The sequence below is a fragment of the Physeter macrocephalus genome, chromosome 11 (assembly GCF_002837175.3).
Source record: "Physeter macrocephalus isolate SW-GA chromosome 11, ASM283717v5, whole genome shotgun sequence".
NCBI classification, from domain to species: domain Eukaryota; kingdom Metazoa; phylum Chordata; class Mammalia; order Artiodactyla; family Physeteridae; genus Physeter; species Physeter macrocephalus.
The window spans coordinates 25,588,170-25,616,017 of NC_041224.1; the positions used below are offsets into that span (position 1 = coordinate 25,588,170).

A 27,848-nucleotide genomic window follows, 5' to 3' on the forward strand; every position below is an offset into this window, starting at 1 on the left:
CTTCTTGATTACTTGAAACGTTTTTCAGCTCTAGAAGATACCCTTGTACCCTTCAAATAAAGTCCCCTCTTTGCTTAAGATAGCCAGAGTTGGTTTCTGCTGCTTGTGACCAAAAGAACCTTAGCTAAAACAAGAGTAAAAAAACATTATGAGCGACTTCCCTGGCGGTCCAGTGGTTAAGACTCTGTGCTTACAATGCAGGGGGTGTGGGTTCAATCCCTGGTCGGGGAACTAAGATCCCACGTGCCGTGCAACCAAAACAAACAAACAAATAAAAAACATTATGATAGGGATATCTACATCACTTTATTCTCTGCTGTAAGCAAACACGGTGGGGGCACTGGATAGTGTCGAATAGTATTTTATTTTCAGAAAGAAACGTGTTCATATTAACCAGCATAAAGTACACTGACAGATAACTTAAACTAAACTTAGTACTTCAACTGGAAGTCAATACAGTTCTCTTTCATCATCTGGTCATAAACAGCCTCCCCCCAAAATATCTAGATCCAATCCACAGTCTCTTTGCATTCAAGTCAGCATATGCTTAGAGAAAGTGGGAACATTGGCTATCTATAAAAACAATGACGACTCCAAGAAAGAGAACTCCATAACTGGAGTCCCATAAGCCCTATTTTTTTTTTTTTTTTTTTGGCCGCACTGTGCGGCATGTGGGATCTTAGTTCCCTGACCAGGGATCGAAACCACGTCCCTTGCAATGGAAGTGTGGAGTCTTAACTACTGGACCGCCAGGGAAGTCCCCTCTTAAGCCCTATTAAAATGAGACGGGGACTTCCTTGGTGGCACAGTGGTTAAGAATCCAACTGCCATTGCAGGGGACACAGGTTCGATCCTTGGTCCTGGAAGATCCCACATGCCGAGGAACAACTAAGCCCATGCTCCCCAATTACTGAGCCTGCACTCTAGAGCCCGCGAGCCACAACTACTGAGCCTGCACACCACAGCTACTGAAGCCTGCGCGCCCGAGCCCGTGCTCCGCAACAAGAGAAGCCACTGCAATGAGAAGCCCGCACGCCGCAACTAGAGAAAGCCCGCGCACAGCAACGAAGACCCAATGCAGCCAAATACATAAATAAATAAATAAACAACAGAAATTTATAGAAAAAGAAAATGAGACAGCTGCCACCAGCTTCAACTTAGGAACTTCATAGATTACCATATCAAAAGGCAAGACTTAGTACCAGAATACTATTTTTATGAATTCTGTACAACAAACTCATACGTAGGCCGTGCAGCTGAGTTCATTTTACATCCTATCTTCTCTTCCCATCTCAAACATGATATCTTTATAAGCTAAATTTATTTTGCCAGATAGTTCTTTCTGATTTTTTTTTTTGATGTTGGGGGTAGGAGTTTATTAATTAATTTATTTTTTGCTGTGTTGGGTCTTCGTTTCTGTGCGAGGGCTCTCTCTAGTTGTGGCAAGAGGGGGCCACTCTTCATCGCGGTGCGCGGGCCTCTCTTGTTGCGGAGCACAAGCTCCAGATGCACAGGCTCAGTAGATGTGGCTCACGGGCCTAGTTGCTCCGCGGCATGTGGGATCCTCCCAGACCAGGGCTCGAACCCGTGTCCCCTGCATTAGTAGGCAGATTCTCAACCACTGCGCCACCAGGGAAGCCCCAGATAGTTCTCTCTTGCAAAAAAACCAAACTTGAAATAGAAACCTTGTTCTGGTCCTTTCCTTTTTTTTTTTGAGGTTCCTCTCTTAAATCATTGCCGAGATAGGTTAGCAACAGTCACAGATTGATAATAAATGATAGTGACCATTTATTGAGTACTAACTTGTGCTACACATTGTGTTGGATTTTTCACATACGTTCTCTTATCCAATCCTGTAACAGCCCTGAAATAGGTGCCCTTATCTGCAGAAGAGTTAACTGAGGCCCAAACACGTTAAGTGACTTGCAGAAGGTGACACTGGTAATGAAGAAGCTGGAATTTGAACTATTTGTACTCAGGTGTGCTTGATTTTAATCCAGCGTTTTACCCACTATACCATAACAAAAATTGAGAAGGAAAGTCCAGGGCCTACAGCAAACAGGATGAGATAACTAGAAGCCATTGAAACATTTAAAAAATCATCTAAATTTTTTTGAAAATCTCTAATGCAATAAGATTTTCCCCAACTGTTTTTCCTATACCTCCAGTAAAGGCTCCTATTATTTCTTTTCTCTCCTTTTTTTTTTGTCCGCGCTGTGCTGCTTGTGAGATCTTAGTTCCCCGACCTGGGGCCAAACCCAGGCCCCAGCAGTGAAAGTGACGAGTCCTAACAACTGGACTGCCAGGGAATTCCCAAGGCTCCTATTATTTCTAATATGCAACATACCTGCAACCTCACTTCAGCTACTAAAGCTGATAGCCAAGATCAGCTTTAGTAACCACTAAACACTGTTTGGAATCTTACAGCTCCCATCTCCTAATGGTCTCTAAATTCTGCCATTTTCTAATAACCCAAATCCTTCATAATGAGATTTATGCCTATGAATCACTGGTCCTAAGCTGTTGCATTTCTATATACTAACAACTATCAGAAAAAGCAATTAAGGAAACAACCCCATTTAGTGTCATACCAAAAAGAATAAAATACCTAGGAATAAATCGACCTAAGGAGGTAAAAGACATATACTCGGAAAAGTATAAGACGCTGATGAAAGAAATGGAAGATGACACAAACAGATGGAAAGATATACCATGGCCTTGGACTGGAGGAATTAATATTGTTAAAATGACCATACTTCCCAAGACAATTTACAGATTCAGTGCAATTCCTATTAAAATACCAATGGCTTTTTTCACAGAACTAGAACAAATAATTCTAAAATGTATATGGAAACCCACCTCCATTTTAAATTAGGATTGTTGATAAATAAATTCAAGTTTACTTGGAAGTTGAGGTATACAGAAGTTAAAGTACAAGCTGTTTTACTACTAGCCAGCTACAAAGGACACTCATCACAGGTCAAATTTTAACTAGTGAAACCACTGCCATCCAAAAAGGTTACTACAAGCAAATCCAATATCTCTTCAAAGCCTTACTATAGTGAAAATCTTAGTAAATGAGGTAGTCATCCTATGCAGGCATTGATATTTGGCCAAGATAAACATATTAAGAAAGAAGGCTGAAAAAAAAAAAAAGAAAGAAGGCTGATGAAGGTCAAAGAGAAGGAGGGAGGCACCTTAACTATGACCATACCTCCTCCCATTTCTCTATGTCACCTTGGATGTGGGAGGATGCCTTGTGTCCATTTTCAGTAGGGTTTGTCCTTTGATTCATTTTACCAAAAGTTAATGTACATGATCCATCCCACTAACTCAGTCATTCCTCTCAACAAAGATGGTACCTTTTAGGACAACTGGTAGGCATTATGAAAAAGACTAAAGCTGGGACTTAGCTGGCAGTCCAGTGCTTCAGACTCTGTGCTCCTGCGCTCCCAATGCAGTGGGCACCTCCCAGTGCAGGGGGCATGGGTTTGATCCTTGGTCGGGGAACTAAGATCCTGCATGCTGCACGGCGAGGCCGGAAAAAAAAAAAAGACTAAAGCCAATTAAACTATGTCCTTGGCCTCATCAGCCTCCTATAATTAATAGAACAGACCGTAAGCACACAGTTAAACAGAATTTAAGGAAAAACCCAATAAATCTTAATTGTCTTCAACAGCAAAAAAGAAGTTATTCCTTCTTCTAGAACATGGTAATACAGTATATTACCCTATATATAAAGTGCTTCTTTTTTTTTTTTTTTTTTTTTGTGGTACGCGGGCCTCCCTCTGTTGTGGCCTCTCCCGTTGTGGAGCACAGGCTCCGGACGCGCGGGCTCAGCGGCACGTGGGATCCTCCCAGACCGGGGCGCGAACCCCATTCCCCTGCATCGGCAGGCGGACGCGCAACCACTGCGCCACCAGGGAAGCCCCAAGTGCTTCTTTTCTCAGTTCTTGGTGTTATGGTTGTACGTGCAAAATTCAAATGTACTAAATGTCACGTAGAAATTGCATATACAGAGCCCTATTTCCACTTCTTAGTAGGAATCAGTCATTTAATAAGTGTTTAGTTAAGTGTAGAGCTGAAAGGAACGTAAGACAAGGTCTTTACTAGGCAGGATCTTACCATGTAAATGAGAAGATGATCCCCGCACAAAACTGCACACAATTAGAAGAAGTTGAATACAGTCCAAGCGGTGGGCCCCATACTGAGAGTTAAGGGAATTCTGATTAGGATAGCCTGGGCTTGTCTGGAAAGATGTCACGGAGGACTTGGGAATGGAGCTGGACTGTGGAGAGGGAGTAAGAAGTGGAAAGGCACAAGGTGAAGAAGAGATTTGGAAAGCGGGAGAATTTATGTTGGAAAGAGGTAAGAAAGAATACACAGGTCAAGAAACATGAAGGGCATTGAGTAGCAACCTAAAGAACCGAGATTTTATTTCGAGAGGCAAAGTAGAGCCTTTGGAGACCTGAGTAAGAAAGTGACTCAGTTAAACCAACGTCTTAGAAAGACTGGACTAAGCTGGAAGGGAAACTAGGCTATAAACTATAATATCATTTGTTGTAAAGCAGAAACTAACACATCATTGTCAAGTAATCATACTCCAATAAAGATGTTAGAAGAAATTATAATACCAGATAGGCTAGCAGTTTTTCCCCTTTGAAGTCATGGATCTCTTTGAGAATGTGATGAAAGCTATGGGCCCTCAGCCTAGAAACAGACACGCACACGGAGTTGTGCAAAGTACACAGACCCCCTGAAACCTTCTCACAGGGATCCATGGACCCAGGTTAAGAACCCTTGAATTAAACTTTTTTTTGGTAGCAGGCCAGAATTAAACACCTAGACTAGGATCCTAGTTAGTGAAAATATGAAGAAAGCAAGGCTTTGAGAAATAGAGTGCTCAAAATGTGACAGGAAGTACAGGTGAAGAAGCTGCTTGCCCCAGATTGTTAAAGTACATCTGTAGCAGAGACTATCATAACTCCCAACATCCATTTTCCCTTCTCTTTTATGGTAACAGATAGTTGAGTATATGACCATCCAGAACAAGGGAACCCTTTCCAGCCTTCCCTGCAGCCAGGGTGGCCATATGACTATGTTCTGGCCAATGAGAGGATAGTAGAAATGATGTTTCAACTTCTGGGTCTTACCCTTAAAGGGATGGTGTTGTCTTCCCCTCCCGCTTTTCCTCCCTCTTGCTGGCCAGTATGTGGCTATACCGGTGAGCTATCCTGGACCAGAGTTGAAAGCAACACCCGCAGGGTGGCGAAGAAACAACGTAGAAGAAACTTGAACCCCTACAGCTTTGCAGAGCAGAGCTGTCATACCAGCTCAGACTTCTACTTATTTTATTCAACCCACTATTATTCCAGGTCTCTGGCACAGCCCCTGAACACATCCTATCCAATATTGAATTTGCTACCAGAGGTGGGTTGCTGCCATAACAGAACCTAAAATGTATATGACACTGGCTTAGCAGTCAGGTGGTGGGTACCAATGACCCAGGTATTTCAGGCTAGAAAGCTGAAGCAGTGTTATGTTATCTGACAAAACATTTGGTAAAACTGTCACTTGCGATATCTTGAAAGGCAGGCTGCATGCCCATGGAGCCTGTAGCTCAGCAGTCTGTGTTCATTGTTTCTTGTCACTTTCAGGAAAGCCCCAGAAGAAAGGTGAGGTCAAGGAGGAGCTAGTTCATCAGCAAGAAGAGATGGAGGGAAAATTCACTCCACTACTGGGAGGTTTTCTCCATCTGTGGCCTCAGTACCCAGAGGGCAGACCCAGCCAAGGTTGGAAGAGTAGAAGCAATTAGTAAAGGTAGTTCTGAAGAGGCTGTCTTAGCGGGAGATAGGAGAAAAGATGAAACCCCTTTTTAAGTACCTTCTAGTAAGCATTATCTGTTAGATGATGAAAGCCAGCTGAGCCTTCAATATCGCACAAAGGGTTTTGCCTTCCCACTACAGCATATTAGTTGAGATGGTCTCAGAATAAACACCATTAAATTGAGGGAGTTGAGTGGGTAGAAGCAGTAAATAAAAGACCAGGGTTTTCAGGCTTAAAAACTAGGCCCGGATGAGCTCTTTGGCTGTGGGCAACTTGCTCATGGAATGACTAGAAGCAAAAAGCCAAAAAGCAAAAAGAGTGCAGTCCTAGGAATTTTATTTAAGAAACTGAACTGCCAGGCTTCCCTCGTGGCGCAGTGGTTAAGAATCCGCCTGCCAACGCAGGGGACATGGGTTTGAGCCCTGGTCCGGGAAGATCCCACATGCTGTGGAGCAACTAAGCCCGTGTGCCACAACTACTGAGCCTGCGCTCTAGAGCCCGTGAGCCACAACTACCAAAGCCCGTGCGCCTAGAGCCCGTGCTCCACAACAAGAGAAGCCACTGCAATGAGAAGACCACGTACCACAACGAAGAGTAGCCCCTGCTCACTGCAACTAGAGAAAGTCCACGCACAGCAATGAATACCCAATGCAGCCAAAAATAAATAAATAAAATAAATTTTTTAAAAACCTGAACTGCCAAAGAAATCCCAACTCCAAATCTTAAAAAATGGTACAAATGAGCATATTTACAAAACAGAAATAGAGTCACAGATGTAGAAAACAAACCTAGGGTTACTAAGGGGGAAATGGGGTGGGGGAGGATAAATTGGGAGATTGGGATTGACATATATACACTACTATATATAAAATAGATAACTAATAAGAACCTGCTGTACAGCACAGGGAACTCTACTCAATACTCTGTAGTGACCTATATGGGAAAAGAATCTAAAAAAGAGTGGATAGGGCTTCCCTGGTGGCGCAGTGGTTGAGAGTCCGCCGGCCGATGCAGGGGACACGGGTTCGTGCCCCGGTCCGGGAAGACCCCACGTGCCGCGGAGCGGCTGGGCCCGTGAGCCATGGCCACTGAGCCTGCGCGTCCAGAGCCTGTGCTCCGCAACGGGAGAGGCCACAGCAGTGAGAGGCCCGCGTACCGCAAAAAAAAAAATAAATAAAAATAAATAAATAAAAAATTAAAAAGAGTGGATATATGTATATGTATAACTGATTCGCTTTGCTCTACAGCAGAAAGTAACACAACATTGTAAATCAACTACACTCCAATAAAAATTAATTTAAAAAATAAAAATAAATAAAATAAAAAAACTGAACTGCCAAAGAAATCCCAACTCTGGCCAGAAAAAAAAAAATCTGTAATTGATGACTACCTAAAGTAACTCTCAGGCTCCTAACTTCATCAAAATAAAGTAGACCATGAAAGGTGTGCAGCCCCCAAGGAGGGCACACTCCCCAATGCCCTCAGAAGATACAGGTTAAAGAAGAACCCATAAGGCAAGACCAGGGGAAGGGACGGGGGCAGAGTTGAGGGGCCAGATAATCTAGTGAACTTACCACTCAGCCACATCAAGGGGCTTTATCATTCCTACCCAACAGGACTTGATAACTGGTCTGAACCAGTGGCTGCTATAGATTCCTCATTCTTTCCTTTTGTGGATGGGAGTTTCCTTTGTACATCGAATGTGTATATATTCAGGATAGATGGCAGTTCATAAAATTCCAGACTCCAAGGAGCCACAGCCAGACCTGCTGGAGAGGCCTGCACATTCTCCAGAGATAACGGACTTGGAGCTGGATTCAGGAATTGAATGGAGGACGGAGGAAGTGAGTACATTCTATGTGTGGGAAGAAAAACTTAGGATATTTGAATGGCCAAAGGGGCCGAGCGTGGTGATTACTAATTATTTTCCAACACCTATTTTCCTCTTCTCTCTCAAAATAATTTTTAACTGGAAGGTAGCCACCCTGAGTAAAGACTATGCTTTCCAGTCTCCCTTGCAGGTATGTACAGATGTGTGACCAAGCTCTTTGGACGTGAGCTATACGCAAACTCCTTCCCTATTCTCCTACACAGCCTAGTAGGAGTAGTATCTATAAAAAGAGTTTTTACAAAATGATGTGATAAGTTCTGAAACAGAAAAAAAGAAAGAACTGTCACAGATCTACATGGAATGATAATTTTGAAGAAAGTTACAAAACGGCCCACTTGCCTCTAAGTTTTATTCAGAGTATTGAAAAAAGATATAAGGAAAAAATTCCTTAAGTCAGATCCCATAACTGCAACAAACAACTATTTCTCAGTATTGACTTTACTCTATCCTCTCAGTACAACACAATATTGTACCCTTAGCCTGCAGTTCCAACTCAATACTGAACTTTCAAAGTTCACCAAGGATCCCACAATACAGCAAGTTCATTGCTAGGAGGGGTGGGGAGGCACAAGTTGGTGATGAGGCAAGAGAGAAGACTATATACAGATAAAATCAACTCCAGAGATATTTTTTCAAACCACACCAGCCCAAAGCTCCCTGGATGATTTGGATACAGTCTTGCCATTGGGAACCACCAGCCCAGACTTTTCCCAGGCAAAGATTAATTCTCAACGGCCAGGCTGTTAATAGGAATCAAACAGAGACCCAGCAGTGAGGGAAAACCTCAGATAAGATCACAATAATTGCACACTGAGCACACAGTAGTAAGTTCTTAACTGAAGAAGAGATTGTGAAATACATCTTACACATACATCCCTTATGACTATAACAGTGTTTGGCCACGGTGGCCACGGACGTCCTGCTAGAGAATCACCTAGAGTGACATAAAAATACAAATTCCTGAACCTCATCTCAGGCCACTGAATGAGAACTAGGGTGGGGTTTGGGGGAGGCGAGAGGGAGGCTGGCCTGGGACCTAGCATTTTAACATCATGCAGAGTGATCTGAATGCACGCTTCAGTTTGAGGACAATTGGCATGTAAAATTCTGGGCACTCAATTTGCCAACTGAAATAAGATACCTGTAGTCTTACTCTCAAGGGATTAGCAATCTAGCTGGTCAAAATCCTGTCCCTAGAGAAACCCGCTAGACTCAAGAAGGAGAATCAGTTTTATTCTAAATGTCCCCTGAGATCAAAAGCAAAATATTGAGGTTCCAGTGTGTGATGTACTGCTCAAAGGTCAGGTGCTTAGATGATGAAGGGGCTCCTAACTGTTAATCCAATAACTGGACCAAAGATGCCAAATGACCTTCCTCTAATAATCGATCTGTGTTCATCTTCTATTCTGTGAGGATGAATAAAGATACAATAACTTTGGAGCATAAACCAAATACTCAAAATTAGTCTCTAGCATATGAGGATGGAACAGAGCTTCCAAAAACTGATATTCGTGTCTCCTAATACATTAAAACCTGAGTAACACGTTTCTAAATTCAGCAAAGAGTTCTAAACTCTGAAATTAAAGAGGCTACACAGAGGAGACAAATGGATAATAAATACCATGCTGTGGTCCAAGACCATCTACTAACTGCCCTCTTCACCCTAGTCACAGTCGCGATCCCCACACATCCCGGCTCACACCAGCTTTGGAGACGGCCCTGGAAATGTATCCTTGGGTGAACTCCAGGAGCTGGGATATCTTAGAACTTTTCTTTTCCTGCAGCCCCGACTCCGCAAAGAGCTAAGCTCTTACACGTTTTACGACCAAGGAATGGAAAAGACAAGAGCTCACAAAACCATTCTGTGACCCCGACCCTGACAATATGCACGCCTGTCCGCCTCCGCTCCCTCGCCTCACCTTCCTCCCCACCCTCCTACTCGCACACTGAGGGCCCTAGAAGCCCCAACTACCAAAAGCACCCCACCTCAGGCCATGCAGGAAGGCCCCCTGCCTCCCCAGGCCCCACGCCCACCGCCCGGGCCCAATCCCTGACCTGGGGGGCGCGCCAGGCCGCCCTGGGGCTCCCGGCTCTCGGGCTTCCTCGGCGGGTAGCCGTAGACACCCCTCTCTGTCTGGTAGCCGCGCCGGAGGAGGAGCGGAGGGGCCCGACCGAGGCCCAGTCTTGCTGCTGCCACAGTGGCCAAGGCCATGTCCCGCCAGGCCCCCTGGGCCCAGAGACTTCTGCGGGAGATCTAGAGGTCGCGTCCACACGATGGTAGCTCCTGGAACCTCACCGCGTGGGAGGGGAGAGGAGGGAGGGTGTAGGCGAGGGGAAGCCCCGCCTTCGAGACAACGCCCCCAGTCCTGATTGGCCACGACCGGCCCTCGGAGCCAATCTAGATCAGCGGCCTTCAAAGCGAAGCCACGCCCCGGGATCCGCTAGGACTCGCGCGGTCCTAGAGGCTGAGGGTAGCCCTGGATTGGAGAAAATGAGGGGTGTTGAGCAGAGCGTTACCGGCTTTCTGGTATAAACCTTGATATACCTGTATATGCTGCGGTCTCCCACCAGGAGTGATCACCCATCACCCCTCTCCTGGAAGCCCCAGAGCACATCCTCACACACACGATTCAGTCTCCTACAGAAAGGAAAAATTAGAGACAGGGTGCATGAAAAGTGGCTGGGACTCAAACCAAGGGACTTGGTTTGAAGGAAAGGTCATAGGAAGTAACCAGAAAATCAACATCCCCCCTCCATTTGCATTTTTGTAAGAAACATTGAGGGAGAAAGAATAAAATAGGGGAGAAGGAGCCTGTACGAAAGCGATAGAATAGGAGTGAAGAGAAAGTGGACGTGGAAGATTTCATGTGGAGTGAGGTAAATGTGCAAGGTGAGGGGCACACCAAGGAGAGGGGCACAGAAGCATGAGCACAGAAGCCTGGGAGAGGCTGCAAGGCATTGCAAGTGATTCTAAGAGGCCGGTGAATTGGGTGTGTATTGAGAGATGGGAGTGGAAAGGTAGATAAAGGATAACTGCGTGATTAAAAGAGCTTTCAGTAAAAAAGAAGGAAGTAATTACGAGATCAATGTCCCTTTATATCCCAGAGAAGGGGATCTCCAATCTCCCACAGTGACAAGGTTAGCCTTGGACAGGAGCAAGGGCACTTCATAGAATATAAAAGGAGGAAAGGCAGAGCATAAGCATATCTATTTCGGTAGGCTGATAGATTTAATCATGGAACGATGATGAAGTTTTTTTCTGCTTCTATTTTTTTTGGTGAAATATTAAGCAAGATGAACAGCAGAAAATGGGAGTGAAAAGACATGGGAGGATGTCTGAAAGGGATACAAAGGTATGAAGCAGTGGGATGGGAAAGTGAACAGACCCAGAAATGTCATGATTTGGGGGATGCCAAGAGCCCACTGAGGCTTCTGGTTATGGACTTGACTCAGACAAGACAGAGTGATTGTGAGTTTTTCTCCAGATATGTTCAGCTCCTTTTGCAGGTGTAGGTTAGGCAGGAGTTGTATTTAACTAAGGATGGATTTTTGCCTGGCAGGTATGATGGAGAGATGGGGCAAGGGAGAATTCATAGCACTGAGCCATGCAGTCCAGGCTGGAGAAGTTGAAGGGAGGCTTATATTAAAAAGTTGAGGGCTTCCCTGGTGGCGCAGTGGTTGCGCGTCCGCCTGCCGATGCAGGGGAACCGGGTTCGCGCCCCGGCCTGGGAGGATCCCACATGACGCGGAGCGGCTGGGCCCGTGAGCCGTGGCCGCTGGGCCTGCGCGCCCGGAGCCTGTGCTCCGCAACGGGAGAGGCCGCAGCAGAGGGAGGCCCGCATACCATAAATAAATAAATAAAAAATAAAAATAAAAAGTTGATTGGATCAGGGGACTGAATGTACCAGGGGTAAAAGAGTGCATAGTTGGAGTGGGGATTCTCATGTAGGTGAACTGGTGGTCTCACTGACTGACATTTGAAGTTGGGACTTTGGGTGGAAGGCAAAAATTTGAATCAATTTCTTTTCTTTTTTTTTTTTTTTTGGGCGCGCGGCATGCAGGATCTTACTTCCCCTACCAGGGATCCAACCTGTGCCCCCTGCAGTGGAAGCACAGAGTCCTAACCACTGGACTGCCAGGGAAGTCTCTGGAATAAATTTCTTGAAGCCTGTGGACCTCAGATAAGAATTCTTGATGTGGATTGGCAAAGTTCATAATGTTTCAAAAAGTTTGCTGGCACACTGTTTTGGTAAATATATGATAAATAGGCACTCTTATACATTGCTAGTGGAAATGTAAAATGGTACAAACTCTATAGAGGGAAAACTGTCAATATCTTGCAAAATTAGAAATGCACATTTCATTTAACCCAGTGATTCCGCTTCTAGGAATTTGAAAGTCTAGGAAAGACTTTCATACACGCACTCGAACACAATTATGTGTGTACAAGAATATTCACTGTTGTATTGTCTATAACTTAAATTTTAAAAGATTGTGAGTGTCCTAAATATCAAAAAATAAGAGATTAAATAAGTTATACTACTTCCTTACAACAGACTACTATAGAGTCATAAAAAAGAATGAAGCAGCTCATTATGCCTTGAATTGGAACAATTCCTAAGATATATTTTTAAGTGAAAAAAAGCAAGAGCAGAGAGCAATATGCATAGAATGCCTACATTAGAGCATTAAAATATATAGACTTTAAAAATTTGTGGGACTTCCCTGGTGGCTCAGTGGTTAAGAATCCACCTGCCAGTGCAGGGGACACGGGTTCGGGCCCTGGTCCAGGAAGATCCCACATGCCATGGAGCAACTAAGCCCGTATGCCACAACTAGTGAGCCTGCACTCTAGAGCCCGTGAACCACAACTACTGAGCCCGCCCGCCACAACTACTGAAGCCCACACACCGAGAGCCTGTGCTCTGCAATAAGAGAAGCCACCGCAATGAGAAGCCCGCACACCACAACAAAGAGTAGCCCCACTCACTGTAACTAGAGAAAGCCCATGTGCAGCAATGAAGACCCAATGCAGACAAAAATTAATTAATTAATTAATTAATTTTTAAAAATTTGTAAAGGTAACTATACACACGTATATGTGTGTGCATAAGTATGTATTTCTTTATGCATAGAGCATCTCGTGAAGAAGATGCTGGAAATTATTACCTCTGAGGAGGAGAATTGTTAGGCAGGGGACGGGGAGGGAAGAAGTTTTACTTCTCACTTTTGTAATTTTTGAACTTTGCTACATTTGTGTTTTTCAAAACATAACTTAAAAATCACTATTTAAATTTTTTTCAAAACTTTGTATCTCCTACCCAAGATTTAATATTTTCAATACTTCCCTTTGGAAGGGAAACTATTGCAATCTCTTTTTAAAGAGGTCTTGAGGTTTTGAGCTACAGCACCCGTGAGAAATGGGCATCAAAAGACATGCACAAGAATGTTCATAACAACTTTATTATAAATAAATAAATATTTATTATATTGTTTATTTACAATATAATAAAAATATTTTAAGTATCAACATTGAAATAGATAAATAAAATTGTGGATATCAACACTTTCAATGCAGTCCTTCCATCCAGAAGGCACTCAATAAATGTTGCTGAAAGAAGGAAAAAAAGAGGAAAGGAAGAAAAAAAAATGAAAGAAAAAAATATTTTCTAGCTCTGCCCCCCTAAAGTCTACAAGCAGTGGCCAGTCCAGTGGTAATAAGCTCTCCTAATAACCAGATTGTGGTCTCTAAGTATCATTTTTTACACTAAAATGAGAAATGGCTGACACCATATCAAACCTGATCACAGGACAAGTGTGAGGAGGAATGAAAGTGCCCACTGAATTTTCCAATACGAGAGCATAAGTGACTTTACCAAAAGCAGTTTTCATTGTGTAGTAGGTGCAGAAACCAGACCAGAGTGAGAGGAGAAGGGAATCGAAGGTGAGGAAGTGGAGATGGTGTGGGCAGACAATGGTTTTGAGAAACTCCACTCTGAAAGGGAGTGGAGTGAATTATACAGCTGATGTGATGAGTGAGGTATTTTTGTTTCTTTACATTATTTATTTTTTTAGCCACACCATGTGGCTTGCTGGATCTTAGTTCCCCAACCAGGGGACCAGGGATTGTACCCAGGCCCCTGGCAGTGGAAGCACAGGGTCCTAACCACTGGACCGCGAGGGAATTCCCTCTTTACATTTTTAACAAGAGAGAGTCCAGAATATGTTTGAAAGATGTTACAAAATATTAAGTTGAAAATGCAGGAGAGAGGGATAAGCCCACGGAATGAAGTCTATGCAGAGGGGAGAATCCAGAGCCCAGGTGGTGCTAGAAAGGAGAAAAGTCATTCTCCATCAGTTCAGATGGAAGGAAGAGAAGATGGGGCAAAAGCAGTCAGATCTGTGGCCCGGTGATGGAGTTTCTTCTATGTGAACTACTAGTCTGGATAATTTCCCCAAAAGATTTACCTGAGAAGGTGCTGGGCGGTGGAAAGACGAGTCAGAGTTGAGAAAGGTGGAGACAGTATGAAATTGTTACTAAGGAGAGTAGCAGAAGATAGAAGATTGTCTTTAAAGATTTGAAGTTCACCCAGTTGAGGTTGGTGGCCATGAATATAGAAAGATACCAATTTCTGCTGTTTTGTAATTTTTCTCCTGCCTTGGTACTGAGAAATTCAGAAGGATGATAACTGGATTCATTCAGGGCTGAAGTTTTTCCAGGCAGATGTGATAGAAAGGTCAAGAGACAAAGACATTTAAGATATTGGTTAGTGGACGATTGAAATAATAAAACATGGGCTCTAGGCTACCATGTTTTAAATGCTATCAAATATAAGAATGGGCTGTTGACAAAAGAAAGGGGCCAGTGGGTTGGCAGTTCCAATGAGGTTGAAGACTAGGTAAACTGGGGGTGCTTGAGAATCACATCTGGAACAGAAGGTTGTAGACAGAAAACAGAATGTTTGAAGTGATCATTGTAGCAGTGATGCAAATTTTGATCATGACCAGCTTGTTGGCTAAAGTGGAGTGGGGAAGAGTGTCATCAGAGGTGAGAAAGTCAAGGAACTGAGACAACAGGTTTTTAGACGAGTTGCCATAAGGACATTAATATCTCCTTGGAAATGGCGGGACTCGGAGTAGAGGAAGACTCCTAGTCGTAGGTTAAAGTTTTCAGTGAATTAAGAGAAGTGACTAGGAAGTTGACAGATGATGCTGAGAAGGGGCAGAAGGTGTGGCACATCCCTAATGCATGGATTCACATCAGCAGGGAAATTTGCAAAAAAGGAGGAAGCAACTGGGAATAAAGATGATACAGATCCCATCTTTGGATCTTAAATACATCCAAAATCGTTCTCAAATATGTTCACTCTCCAACTATTCCCTGTCTGGGCCACCAGCACCCCTCTCCAGGAGGTCCACAGTAGCTTCCTAAATTGTCTTCTTGTCTTGGGTCTTTCCTTGCTTTGCTGTGCTCCTCTCACACTGAGTCATTTTTCTAAATTAATAACAGATTCACATCACTATTGCCTGAAACCTTTTCATGACTCTCTGTTCTTCTCTGTTTCTTTTTTTTTTTTTTAATAAATTTATTTATTTATTTTTGGCTGCGTTGGGTCTCCGTTGCTGTGCGCGGGCTTTTCTCTAGTTGCCGTGAGCAGGGGCTACTCTTTGTTGTTGTGTGCGGGCTTGTCATTGCAGTGGCTTCTCTTGTTGTGGAGCACGGGCTCAGTAATTGTGACTCACGGGATCTAGAGCGCAGGCTCAGTAGCTGTGGCTCAGGGGCTTAGTTGCTCCAAGGCATGTGGGATCTTCCCGGACCAGGGATTGAACCCTTGTTCCCTGCATTGGCAGGTGGATTCTTAACCACTGTGTCACCAGAGGAGTCCTCTGTTCCTCTTTGGATAAAGTCTGAATGTCTCATTATGGCTAAAAAGTTCTTTATAAATCACCAACCTTGACTCATTTTTTATTCATTTATTTATTTTAAAAATATTTATTTACGTATTTTGGCTGCGCTGGGTCTTAGTTGCGGCCTGCAGCATCCTTTAGTTATAACGGCATGTGGGATCTAGTTCCCCGGACCAGGGATCGAACCTGGGCCCCCTGCATTAGGAGCACGGAGTCTTACCCGCTGGACCACCAGAGAAGTCCCTAGACTCATTTTTTAAAACTCTCATCTTCCCATTGAAACTTCAATGTGCCAGACTTTCACACACAAACCCTTTTTCCTTTGTAATCTCATTCACACTCAGGACTTTAATTAGCAATAAAAAAGGAATGACACCAAATACAAATCACCAGCATAATCTCTCTTCTGGACCCAGGATCCCCATATGTGGAATATTACTTACCCGACATTTTCACTCTTGTGTGTCATTATGAACTCATGATATACTAAACTCCATGATCTATTAAAATATGATCATTTTGCAAACTGGTGACCCACAAGTCCCATCTAAACTGCTGATATGGGGAATTCCCTGTCGGTGCAGTGGTCAGGACTCGGTGCTTTCACTGCCGAGGGCACAGGTTCAGTCCCTGGTTGGGGAAATAAGATCACACAAGCTGTGTGGCACCGCCAAAAATAAAAAAAAAAAATAAACGGCCGATATATGCTTTGTTTGCCATCAGAGTGTCTTAATTTTTTTTAACTGGATGCTTTTATTAAAAACATGGAAGATTGCATATTCAAGTCCAGATTTGTGGGTTTTCTTAGAAAGCTGAAAGATCTGGCCACACTGGACCCACTGTCCTCCATGGCAGGAGTCAGCATGAGCTGAGTGGTGGCTGGCCTCTCTAGATGGGGCGTATGGGTGCCAGTTTTCAGACACCATCACTCTTACCTTTATGTGGTCTGCTTGCCGGGACCTATAGCCACTTGTGTTTGCAACCCCTAGTCTGCTATGGTTTGTCTGCCTGCCTCTTCTTCCACCCTTAATTAGAACCACACTTCCTGTGGTTCTCGATGTGCACCAGCGATACTATTTTCAGTTCCTCAAACATCCATACTTTTCCTACTTCAGGATTTTCACACAAGCTATGCTCTCTTCCAGGAAGGCTCTTCTTCCTCCCCACCCACAACGACACATATACCTGGATGATTCCTACCCTCCTTTTCCACTGGGCTTGGAATTACTTCCTGAAAAAAAAAAAAGAAAGTGTTCCTGGCCTCCTTGGCTAATTTAGTTCTACTCTATGCCCTCATAGTACTCCACAAATTTCCTTATTATATTAGGACAATTTTGTTAAGCGTTTCCTGAGTACCAGATATGTCATGATTACAGTTATCTAAATTTTTGCCCACTTAGAGTATTTCAATGACTCTTTCTCTACCCTCCCAAGCATAATTAAATAATTGATTAAATTTGTGTAACTTAAATGTGAGTATGATATGACTCCTTTGTGGGTGGCCCCTCCCACTAAATTGTAAACGACAAGAGTGTGGGATTTATCTGTCTACAGCATTGTTCTATCCCCAGCACCTAATTTACTGTTGAACACCCAGTAATTTAACAGTAGGTACTGAGTAAAAAATGTTGAGTACATGAATTAACAAAAGAAGAAGAATATAGGGTAAAGGGATTGGATACGAAAACTAAGGGGAGGTGGGGAGATGAAGACTTCCCGGCTTCTGAGTTGAGCCACTGTATGGCTGGTGGTGCCGTTAACGGATAAAGGTGCACTGGACAAGCAGAAGGCCGTGAGGCAGGATTAATTCCATTTTGGACATATACCAATATTGAATGTTTATGAGACTCCCGAGTACAGGTATCTGGCACATAATTTAACATATGTGTCTAGAACTCAGAAAACTCTTTAAAGTGGATAGTATCTTTATTTTGCAGAGATGAGGTCAGACAGACCCCAGGCACACACAACTAATAAGCAGCAGAGATAGGACCTAAATCCTGTTTGTTAGGCCTGAGATTAATACTAACCAAGTTTTCAGGCCTAAGGTTTAATACTATCCATTCTCTTCCTTATTGCTATGACACTTGTTGTATTATAAAGAACACTATTCATTTTAGAGATCTGTCCTTCTAAAATATTCATTCTTAACGGAGCTTATAATAAAATAAATTATTTTAAATGACAATCTTCAATTTCTACTCACCGGTTCTTAAACTGAGGACAATAACTCACCCTTAGACTTGGGTGCCAGTATAAAATTGTCTAATGCTTTTCTGCCAGAATTTGTTTTCAAAGGATTAAAGAACAGTGTGGCCTAGCAGAAAAAAAATACGAGCTCTGGGCCAGGGAGATCTGGATTTGAATCCAGGCCCTGCCACTTACTACTGTAGGAGAGGAGAAAACTTATTCTCTGTCTACTCATGAACTGCTTCTGGGGGACTGAATTAAACTGAGAAAAGATATAATAACATGAGAAAAGGCATATATTTCTTTATTGGTGTTAATACTTTTTGCACACGGGGGCTTCACAGAAAAGAATGAAAACCCAGAGGAGTGACGAGACTTGGGGCCTCATATACCGTTTTAACAAAGAGTGATATATTATGGAGCAGTGACTAGGCAAAGGAAAAGGGATTTGTGCTCCTAGGAATGGTACATTGTGAAAGGTGACTACAAAAAGTGTGGTAGATAGGGGTTATTTGGTACACTTTGTTATGCAGATTCAATTCCTCTCTGGTGGTAAGAATCATTCTCCTCTTACTGGTATGGGAGTCGGGAAGTTTATGTCATCTTTACAAAGGGAAATTTGTTTCTCAATTGCCTTCAGCTTAAAATAATTAATATGCCAAAGTGGCATATTTGGGGTGGCATGCCCTGATCCCCTTTACTACATAAGCCTTAGGCAGATTCCTTTAACTCTTAATCTATATACTTACCTGTAAAATATTTAAGTATTTGTGTAAAACACATAAAGTCCATGACTAGAACATAGTAGATGCTCAATAAGTGGTAGCTACCACTATTATTATTATTATTAGAGTAAGAAAGTGATTGAGAAGATAGAGTTATATATGATGCTGAAGTGAGGTGGAAGTTAAAATTGTCAGAGCTAAAGTTAAGGTCCAATGAGGTTAGGATACAGGATAGAGTCTTCTACAAAGACAATGAAATGACCTAGAATAATAGTGGGGCTTTCATGCAATTTTGTCATTATCAGTTTCTGCCTGTCTTTCTTGAGGCCAGAAATAGTGCTTTATTCATTTTTCTACTTTATCTCCAAAACAGTGATTGATACATAGTAACACTTTCAAAATTGGATGCATGACACTGTCCAGAGAATGAGAAGACAAGACACAGATGGAAGGAAATATTTGCAAAAGACGTATCTGACCATAATGATGGATAAATGTCATTATACATCTGTTCAAACCCACAGAATGTACAGCACCACAGGTTAACTTTAATGTAAACTATGGACTTTGGGTGATTATGATGTGTCAATGTAGGTTCATCAGCCCCAGCAAATGTCTAACTCAGGTGAGGGATGTTGATAATGGGGGAGGTTGCTGTGCACGTGTAGGGCCACGGAGTAAATTAGGAAATCCTGTAACTTCCCCTCAATTTTGCTGTGAACCTTAAACTGCTCTAAAAATATAAAGTCTTAAAAAAGAGACATATCTTTTTAAAAATTTATTTTATTGAAGTATAGTTGATTTACAATGTTGTGTTAATTTCTACTGTACAGCAAAGTGATTCAGTTATACATATATATATATTCTTTTTTATATTCTTTTCCATTATAGTTTATCACAAGATATTGAATATAATTCCCTGTGCTGGACAGTAGGACCTTGTTGTTTACCCATTCTATATATAATAGTTTGCATCTGCTAATCTCAAACTCCCAATCCATCCCTCCCCCACCCCTCCCCCTTGGCAACCACAAGTCTGTTTTTTTGTCTGTGAGTCTCTTTCTGTTTTGTAGATAAATTCATTTGTGTCATATTTTAGATTCCACACATAAGTGATATCATATGGTATTTGTCTTTCAAAAAAAGAGGCATATTTGATAAAGGATTTGTATCCAAAATATACAAAGAACTCTTAAACTTAACAATAAGAAAACAAACAACCTGATTTGTAAAATGGGCCAAAGACCCTAACAGATACCTCACCAAAGAAGATATACAGATGGCAAATAAGCATATGAAAAAATACTCCATATCATATGTCATTTGAGAAATACAAATTAAAACAACAATGAGAGGTTGGTGACCATATGGAGATGTGGGGAGGATGGAGGTCCCGGAAGCTCCTGGTCCTTTACCGGTACCCTGCCCTAGGCATCTCTTCCATCTAGCTGTTCCTGAGTTATATCGTTTTATAACAAACCAGTGATATAGTAAGAAAAAAAAATGAGACACCACTACACACCTATAAGAATGGCCAAAACGTAAAATACTGACAATACCAAATGCTGGCAAGGATTTGGAGCATCACATTGGTTGGTTGGGGATGCAAGATAGTACAACCACTTTGAAAGTCAGTTTGGCAGTTTCTTACAAAACTAAAGATACTCTTACATATGATCCAGAAATCACACACCTTGGTATTTTCCCAAATGAGTTGAAACTTTAGGCCTACTCAAACACCAGCACATGGATGTTTATAGCAGCTTTGTTCATAACTGCTAAACTTGTACACAATCCGGATGTCCTTCAGTAGATGAATGGATAAATAAACTGTGGTACATCCAGACAATGGAATATTATTCAGCACTAAAACGAGTGAGTTATCAAGCCATGAAAAGCCATGGAGGAAACATAAATGCATATTACAAAGTGGAAGAAGCCAGTCTGAAAGGGTCACATAATGTATGATTCCAACCATATGGCATTCTGGAAAAGGCAAACTGGAGACAATAAAAAGATCAGTGGTTGCCAGGGATTGAGGGGAGGGAGGGATGAATAAGCAGAGCACAGAGGATTTTTAAGGCAGGGAAAATACTCTGTATGATATACTACAAAGATGGTTACATGTGAGAGTACAGAACCAAGAGTGAACCCTAATGTAAACCATGGACTTTGGGTGATGATGGCGTATCAACATAGGTTAATCAACTATAACAAATGCACCACCCTGGTGGGGATGTTGATAATGGGGGAGGTTGTGCATATGTGGGAAGAAGGCGGTATATGAGAAAAGGTTTTATTTTCTTCTCAATTTGCTGTGAAGTTAAAACTGCTCTAAAAAATAAAGTCTCAAAAAAATTAGATGTAGGACTTCCCTAGCGGTCCAGTGGTAAGCCTCCGCGCTCCCAATGCATGGGGCCCAGGTTCGATCCTTGGTCAGGGAACTAGATCCCGCATGCCGCAGCTAAAAGATCCCACATGCCACAACTAAGACCAGGTGCAGCCAAATAAATAAATATATAAATATTTTTTAAAAAATAGGTGTATGCATGGATGAATGAATGAATGAAAACAAACTGTGTGGTTAATTCAGGAATCTGTTGAAGTCAAGTGGGGTTAAAAAAAAAGTGTTTATGAAGAAGAAGGCTATAGGCCAGATTTAAAGTCTGAAATATGTCTTACTTATAAAACATATTTGTTTAACTATATATATAAAACATGTAATGTAGGGAATTCCCTGGCCGTGCAGTGGTTAGGACTCTGCGCTTCCACTGCAGGGGGCATGGGTTTGGTCCCTGGTCAGGGAACTAAGATCCCGCATGCGGTGCAGTCAAAAAAAAAACCAAAAACAACACGTAATGTTATAATAATGATTATCATCTACTAGTTATCTATTGTTGTATAACACATTACCTCACAACTTAATGGCTTGAAATGACAAACATATATTACCTCACAGTTTTTGTAGGTCAGTAATCCAGACACAGTTTAGCTCAGGGCCTCAGGCTCAAGGCATCTCACAAGGTTGCAGTCAGGCTGCAGGCTGAGATTATGATCTCATCTGAAAGCTCAAGCAGGGGAGAATCAACTTTCATTCCATTCATTTGTTTGTTGGCAGGACTGAGTTCCTCACTGGCCATTGGCCAGAAGCCTCCCTCAATTCTCTGCCCTGTGGGCCTCTCCAAGGGTAGCTTACAACATGGCAGTCAATTGTCCTCAGGGAGAGGTATGGGGAGATGACCCACAGTATTTCTGTAAACTAATATTGGTATTAACACCCCATCACCTCCACTGTATTATATTCACTAGAAGTTAGTCACTAAATCCAGCCTTCACTCAAGGGGAGAGCTTTACACAAGGGCGTAAATACCAGGAGGAAGGGATCCCTGAGGACCATTTTATTTAATTAATTAATTAATTAATTTTTTTTAAGGAAGGAAATTCTTTTTTTTTTCAAATTTTTATTTATTTTATTTTTGGCTGCGTTGGGTCTTCATTGCTGTGCACGGGCTTTTCTCTAGTTTTGGAGAGCGGGGCCTACTCTTTGTTGCAGTGCACGGGTTTCTCATTGCAGTGGCTTCTCTTGTGGAGCATGGGCTCTAGGCAAGCGGGCTTCAGTAGTTGTGGCACGCAGGCTCAGTAGTTGTGACTCACGGGCTCTAGAGCACAGGCTCAGTACTTGTGGCACACAGCACGCGGTACTTGTGGCTCAGTACTAGTTGCTCTGCGGCATGTGGGATCTTCCCGAACCAGGGCTCGAACCCGTGTCCCCTGCGTTAGCAGGCGGATTTTTAACCACTGCGCCACCAGGGGAGCCCTTGAGGACCATTTTAGAGGCCACCTACCATACCCACATCACCATTTCTAGAAAGGTTTAACTGAAGTATATGCAGTGTTCATCCTCTTGGCCTATCAATCATGAACTCTCTCATGTAACTCTTCCATGGGATGCCATGACACTGCCCAAAGGATTACAACTATGGTTATTAGCTTATTATTCTTCTTAAATTGATATTAAATGTTGGGTATGAGACCATTAATACAAAGTGACATCCTGTTTATTTTAATTTCTTAAGTTTCTTTTTTTTTTTTGGCCGTTCCATGCATGGCTTACAGGATCTTAGTTCTCTCACCAGGGATCGAACCTGGGCCCCCTGCAGTGGAAGCACAGAGTCCTAACCACTGGACTGCCAGGGAATTCCCGTGACAGCTCTGTTTATTTTATGTTTTTAATTAATTTTTTATTGGAGTATAGCTGATTTACAATGATGTGTTAGTTTCTGCTGTACAGCAAAGTGAGTCAGTTTATACATACACATAAATCCACTCTTTTTCATATTCTATTCCCATGTAGGTCATTACAGAATATTGAGTAGAGTTCCCTGTGCTCTACAGTAGGTTCTTATTAGGTATCTATTTCTATATACAGTAGTGTGGATATGTCAATCCCAATCTCCCAATTTATCCCCCCCCCCACCCCCGACATCCCTGTTTAAATGAGTCTTTCCTAAGTTGGATGAAAAAAGGTAGGGCTTCCCTGGTGGCGCAGTGGTTGGGAGTCCCCCTGCTGATGCAGGGGCCGCGGGTTCGTGCCCCGGTCCGGGAGGATCCCGCGTGCCGCGGAGCGGCTGGGCCCGTGGGCCATGGCATCCCGCGTGCCGCGGAGCGGCTGGGCCCGTGAGCCATGGCCGCTGGGCCTGCACGTCCGGAGCCCGTGCTCCGCAACGGGAGAGGCCACAACAGTGAGAGGCCTGTGTACTACAAAAAGAAAAAAAAAAAAAAGGGTAAAACACACGGAATGGCTGTTTCTACAGCTTCCATGGGGAAAAGGTAGGGAAGTATAATGTATATAGTATCACGTCTGCAGTGTAGAACATTCCAGAAGACAAGTAAGCTAGAAATGACGCTCACTGCTTTACCTTTCCCTTAGCAACTGACACAAGAAGTGAGGTGATGCCAGAGGACTCTCTGAGTAATACCTTTATTCTCTCCAGCTATATTTCTCAATGTGACAATATTGTCCTGGGTTATGAAGGCAACCACGTTTCTTTTGAATACTTAAACACTTGGAAGCCATGACGAAGTGTGATGCCAAAATTAAATTAAAATAATGAAGTTAGGAATCATAATGTCTAATGTACTCATTTTTTAAATGAAGCATCTGAGTCACAGGCAGGTTACAAACCACTTTCCCTAGTTCACTGCATTCCATGGACATTAGTGGGGCTGTAAGACCAGACCCAGTTCTCTTCCCTTTGCACTTTCATTGGTATGTCTGACACAGGCAGAGACTTTTTTTTTTAATCATTATATGTATTGGTTGGTCTTGTTAGGACTAGATTATAAAATTATGTCTTTTCTTATTCTATATTCTGATTGTGTAAAAAGGGACATTTGTATTAACATGTGTATGGTATTCAGTTGTATAAGGTGGAGAAAGCACCCTAGAATAAGAGGAAATAGTACATAAGACTGTGAACTTTGGGATCAGATAGTCCAGAATTGAGGTTCTATTTAGTAGCTGTGTCATCCTGGGCACGTTATTAAACTATGTTAAGCCCTAGTTTCCCCATTTATAAAAACAAGAAAAACAGTGTCTCTCAAAAAGAATCATTGAATGGATTAATGCCTGATACACATTAAGAAGGAAGTGTCTGTTTATTACTCTCCATTCAATCCATTCAATCACCCAGTGTTAAAAACTTGAATTACCTTTAATGGAAATCACAAAAAGGGACATGTAATCCTATATTTGGACTGTTAAGAGTTGGTATATTGCTTGGTAAATAAAAATGAAATTCCAGTCTTTAAAATAGTCTGTTCTTTTCACTCTAGTTTAATCCTACACATTCCTGCATAAGTACACAGGTTTTTCACTCTCTTCCAAGAAAGTGTTTGTAAGAAAGGAAAATTTTTTCCCTCTACCCTTTTAGATTTAATACCTGGGGTGTGTGAATTAAATTGACAATAAACAGATTAACAGGGGGAAAAGGTATATAAATTTAATTGATGTTTTTAATTTTGCATGCATGGGGCTACACAGAAAAGAAGTGAAAACCTAATGAAACAGTTAGACTCAGAAGCTTATATACCATTTTAACAAAGGGTGACTAAACAAAAAAAAGGGGGGGGGTGTGGACTTCTAGGGGCAGAAAATTGTAGGAAGGCAAACATATGGGATAACCAATGGAACCCCTTTAAGACATATTACCTATATAAATAACCTATATAAGGGTTATTTGAATAAAGTTTGTTTGTGCAGACTCATCTTGGTGTTGGCTTTCCATATTCTTCAGATCCATAAATCTCCCAGGGAGGGTATTTATGGCAGTCCTCATTTCTCAGAAGTTTCTGCTTTTAGTTGGATAAAGAGAGCTCCAAGAAGTTTTCTTTCTGCATCTGTTGATTCCCAATTGCCTTCAGCTCAAAATAATCCATATGCCAAAGTGGCGTATTTTGAGGTGGTATATTCTAACCCTTTCATATTCATCACTTTTAATTCTTCTATCAAAATGTGATTGTGATAAAAAAAATATACGGTTGTGGTCCCAGGACACAAAGACTAATAAGCTACCAATCATAGCCTCAAGGAGCTCACAGTCTTAATGGGAAAACAAATAGAAACAAATTACTTCAATATAATATCGTGAGTGTTGCAACTGAGTTGTTCAGAGGCTGCTATGGGAACCCAGGTAGGGAGAGAGACATAATCTGATATATTTGGGGTGGTGGTGATAAGAAATGGCTTCCCCAAGGAAATAATGCTTGAGCGACCAGTCTGAAAACAGTCATGGGAGAAACAGCATTCTAGGCAAAGTCATCATATTGCACCAAGGGAAGAGGGGGTCCAGTACATGCAGGTTATTAACTATGGCTAGAACTCAGACCTGTGGGGAATCAGCAGGAAATGAGACTAGATATACAGGCAAGAGCTTTTGTATTAAAGGCTCCTGCTTAAGACTGAATTTTACCTTGTAAGTGAGTGGCTTCTAAAGTGGTTTGGCACTAGGGGGTGTGCAAGATGATCCATTTAGGCCAAAATATTAGAACTTGTTTTTTAACATTTCTTCTACTTTGGGGTATGTAGTATAATGTATAAATTTGTGTAGTATTACATATATACACTGTTTATATCTAAGTAAATAGACATGGGTTGGGAGTATATGCCCTCCTCCCCTCCCCATAGGGTTGTATGACCAAAGAAGTTTGGAGACTATTGCCATTAAAGGGTGTTTTGCACGGGAGTTAAACAATTAGATTTGTGTTTGAAACAATGCTCTCTAAGGTCAGGAGGGGGCAAGATTGGAAGCAATTAGGGAGAAGAAGAGATGGTTGCCAATGGTGTGGGTTTGAGTTGCTGTGGGCCTGAACTAAGGCTATGTCAGTGGGGATACAGAGGAGGATCCAGGCAAGATCTTTTTAAGACATACTGATTGCATTTGGATAAGAGACGGTGAGTTGGGACTAAGAAACTATTGCGGGGACTTCCCTGGAGGTCCAGTTGTTAAGACTTTGCCTTCCAGTGCAGAAGGTGCAGGTTTGATCCCTGGTCGAGGAGCTAAGATCCCACATGCCTCACAGCCAAAAAAACAAAACATAAAACAGAAGCAATATTGTAACAAATTCAATAAAGACTAAAAAAATGATCCACATCAAAAAAATTAAAAAAAAAAAAAGAAACGACTGGGGAGGAATAACTTTTCCTCTATCCTCTTACGTTCTTTAATTGGGAGTGTGCAGATTAAACTAAGGAAAGACAGATTAACAGGAGAAAAGGCATACAATTTTCACTTATATTTATGTGCATAAGAGTTCGCAGAAAAGAAGTGAAACACAGAGAAGCAGTTAGACTTGGGGCTTAGGTACCATCCTAACAAAGAAAAGGGGTCTTGGGTTTCAAGGGATGACAAACTGTGGGACGTGACCAGGAAATATATGGGGGAACTAATGGAAGATAAGGATTATTTCAGTAAGATCTGTTTATGCAAACCCATCTGGATGTTGTCTCTACATTTCCAGTGATAAGAGTCATTTTCTTCTTCTTGATGCTGGGGTTGAGGTTGGGGGTAGACACTTTAACAAAGGGAAACCCATGTCTTGCATTTAGGCAGATAAGGAGAGTCCTAGAGAACTCTTCCTGCATCTCTTGATTCTCAATTGCCTTCAGCTCAAGATAATTCTTATGATGAAGACACATTTTGGGGGTGGCCTGTCTGATCCTCTTTAGCACCACTAACTGAAAGAATAAAAATAGAAAAAGAGGGCTTCCCTGGTGGTGCAGTGGTTAAGAATCTGCCTGCCCTGAATGCAGGGGACATGGGTTCGAGCCCTGGGCTGGGAGGATCCCACATGCCAGGGAGCAACGAAGCCTGTGCGCCACAACTACTGAGCCTGCACTCTAGAGCCCATGAGCCACAACTACTGAAGCCCACATGCCACAACTACTGAAGCCCGTGCGCTTAGAGCCCGTGCCCTGCAACGAGAAGCCACCGCAATGAGAAGCCCATGAAGCCTGTGCACCACAATGAAGAGTAGCCCCTGCTCTCCACAACTAGAGAAAGCTCGCATGCAGCAATGAAGACCCGATGCAGCCAAAAATAAATAAATATTTTTTAAAAAAAAAAAAGAAAAAGAAGTAGATGGGATTGGAGGCCAATATTAAGTTCAGTTTGGGACATTTTAGTTTTGAAGTATATGTGGTATATTTCATCACAGTTATCCCACTGCAAAGACTTAGAAATATAAGGAATTAAAGAACTGAGATCAAGTAGATGACATAGGGTTAGCTTTCTCACCACTTACCCATTAGTTCTCCTAAAGAATACTGAAAATGGTTATTCTGCTGGACAAATAGAAGTGAAACCAGAATTAGAGGTGATATTTACAAACCTCTGTCATTATTGGTTATGATAGCTGAGAACACAATTCCTTCTTCTCCTTTTTGTTTTTTCTCAGTTTTACTGAGGTATAATTGACAAAACTGTAAGAAAAGTAAAATGTGCAGCGTGGTGATTTGACTTTTCCTCTTACTTTTAAATCTTCATTTTAGAGTTCACTGTCTTAGCAGGATAAGTAATGCTGGAGTAAAAACTCCCAGGTGCACTGGTTTCACACCAATGGGAGGGCAAAGAAAGGGCCATTGAAGCACTATTTACTCAAATTGCAAAGCCATTTAGTTGATAGTGTTTATTGTTTCCAAAATGATTTAGTAATAGCTAACACTTATAGAGCATAAACTATGAACACTGTGTTAAGTGCTTTTATTTAAATCACCTCAATTACTGTTCACAAAACCCTAGAAAAAAGTA

General features: G+C 42.2%; 1 protein-coding gene across 1 annotated transcript in view; it reads right to left on the reverse strand.

Annotated features, from left to right (window-relative positions):
* DHTKD1 (dehydrogenase E1 and transketolase domain containing 1) overlaps nt 1-9,998 on the reverse strand; it is a 51,978-nt gene extending 41,980 nt beyond the window's left edge. Inside the window, exon 1 of the mRNA XM_007129293.4 lies at nt 9,773-9,998. Within this exon, the coding sequence (XP_007129355.1) occupies nt 9,773-9,929 (157 nt within the window). The 5' untranslated portion in view covers nt 9,930-9,998. The remainder of the gene's footprint in view (nt 1-9,772) is intronic.
* Nucleotides 9,999-27,848: the final 17,850 nt, after the last annotated feature.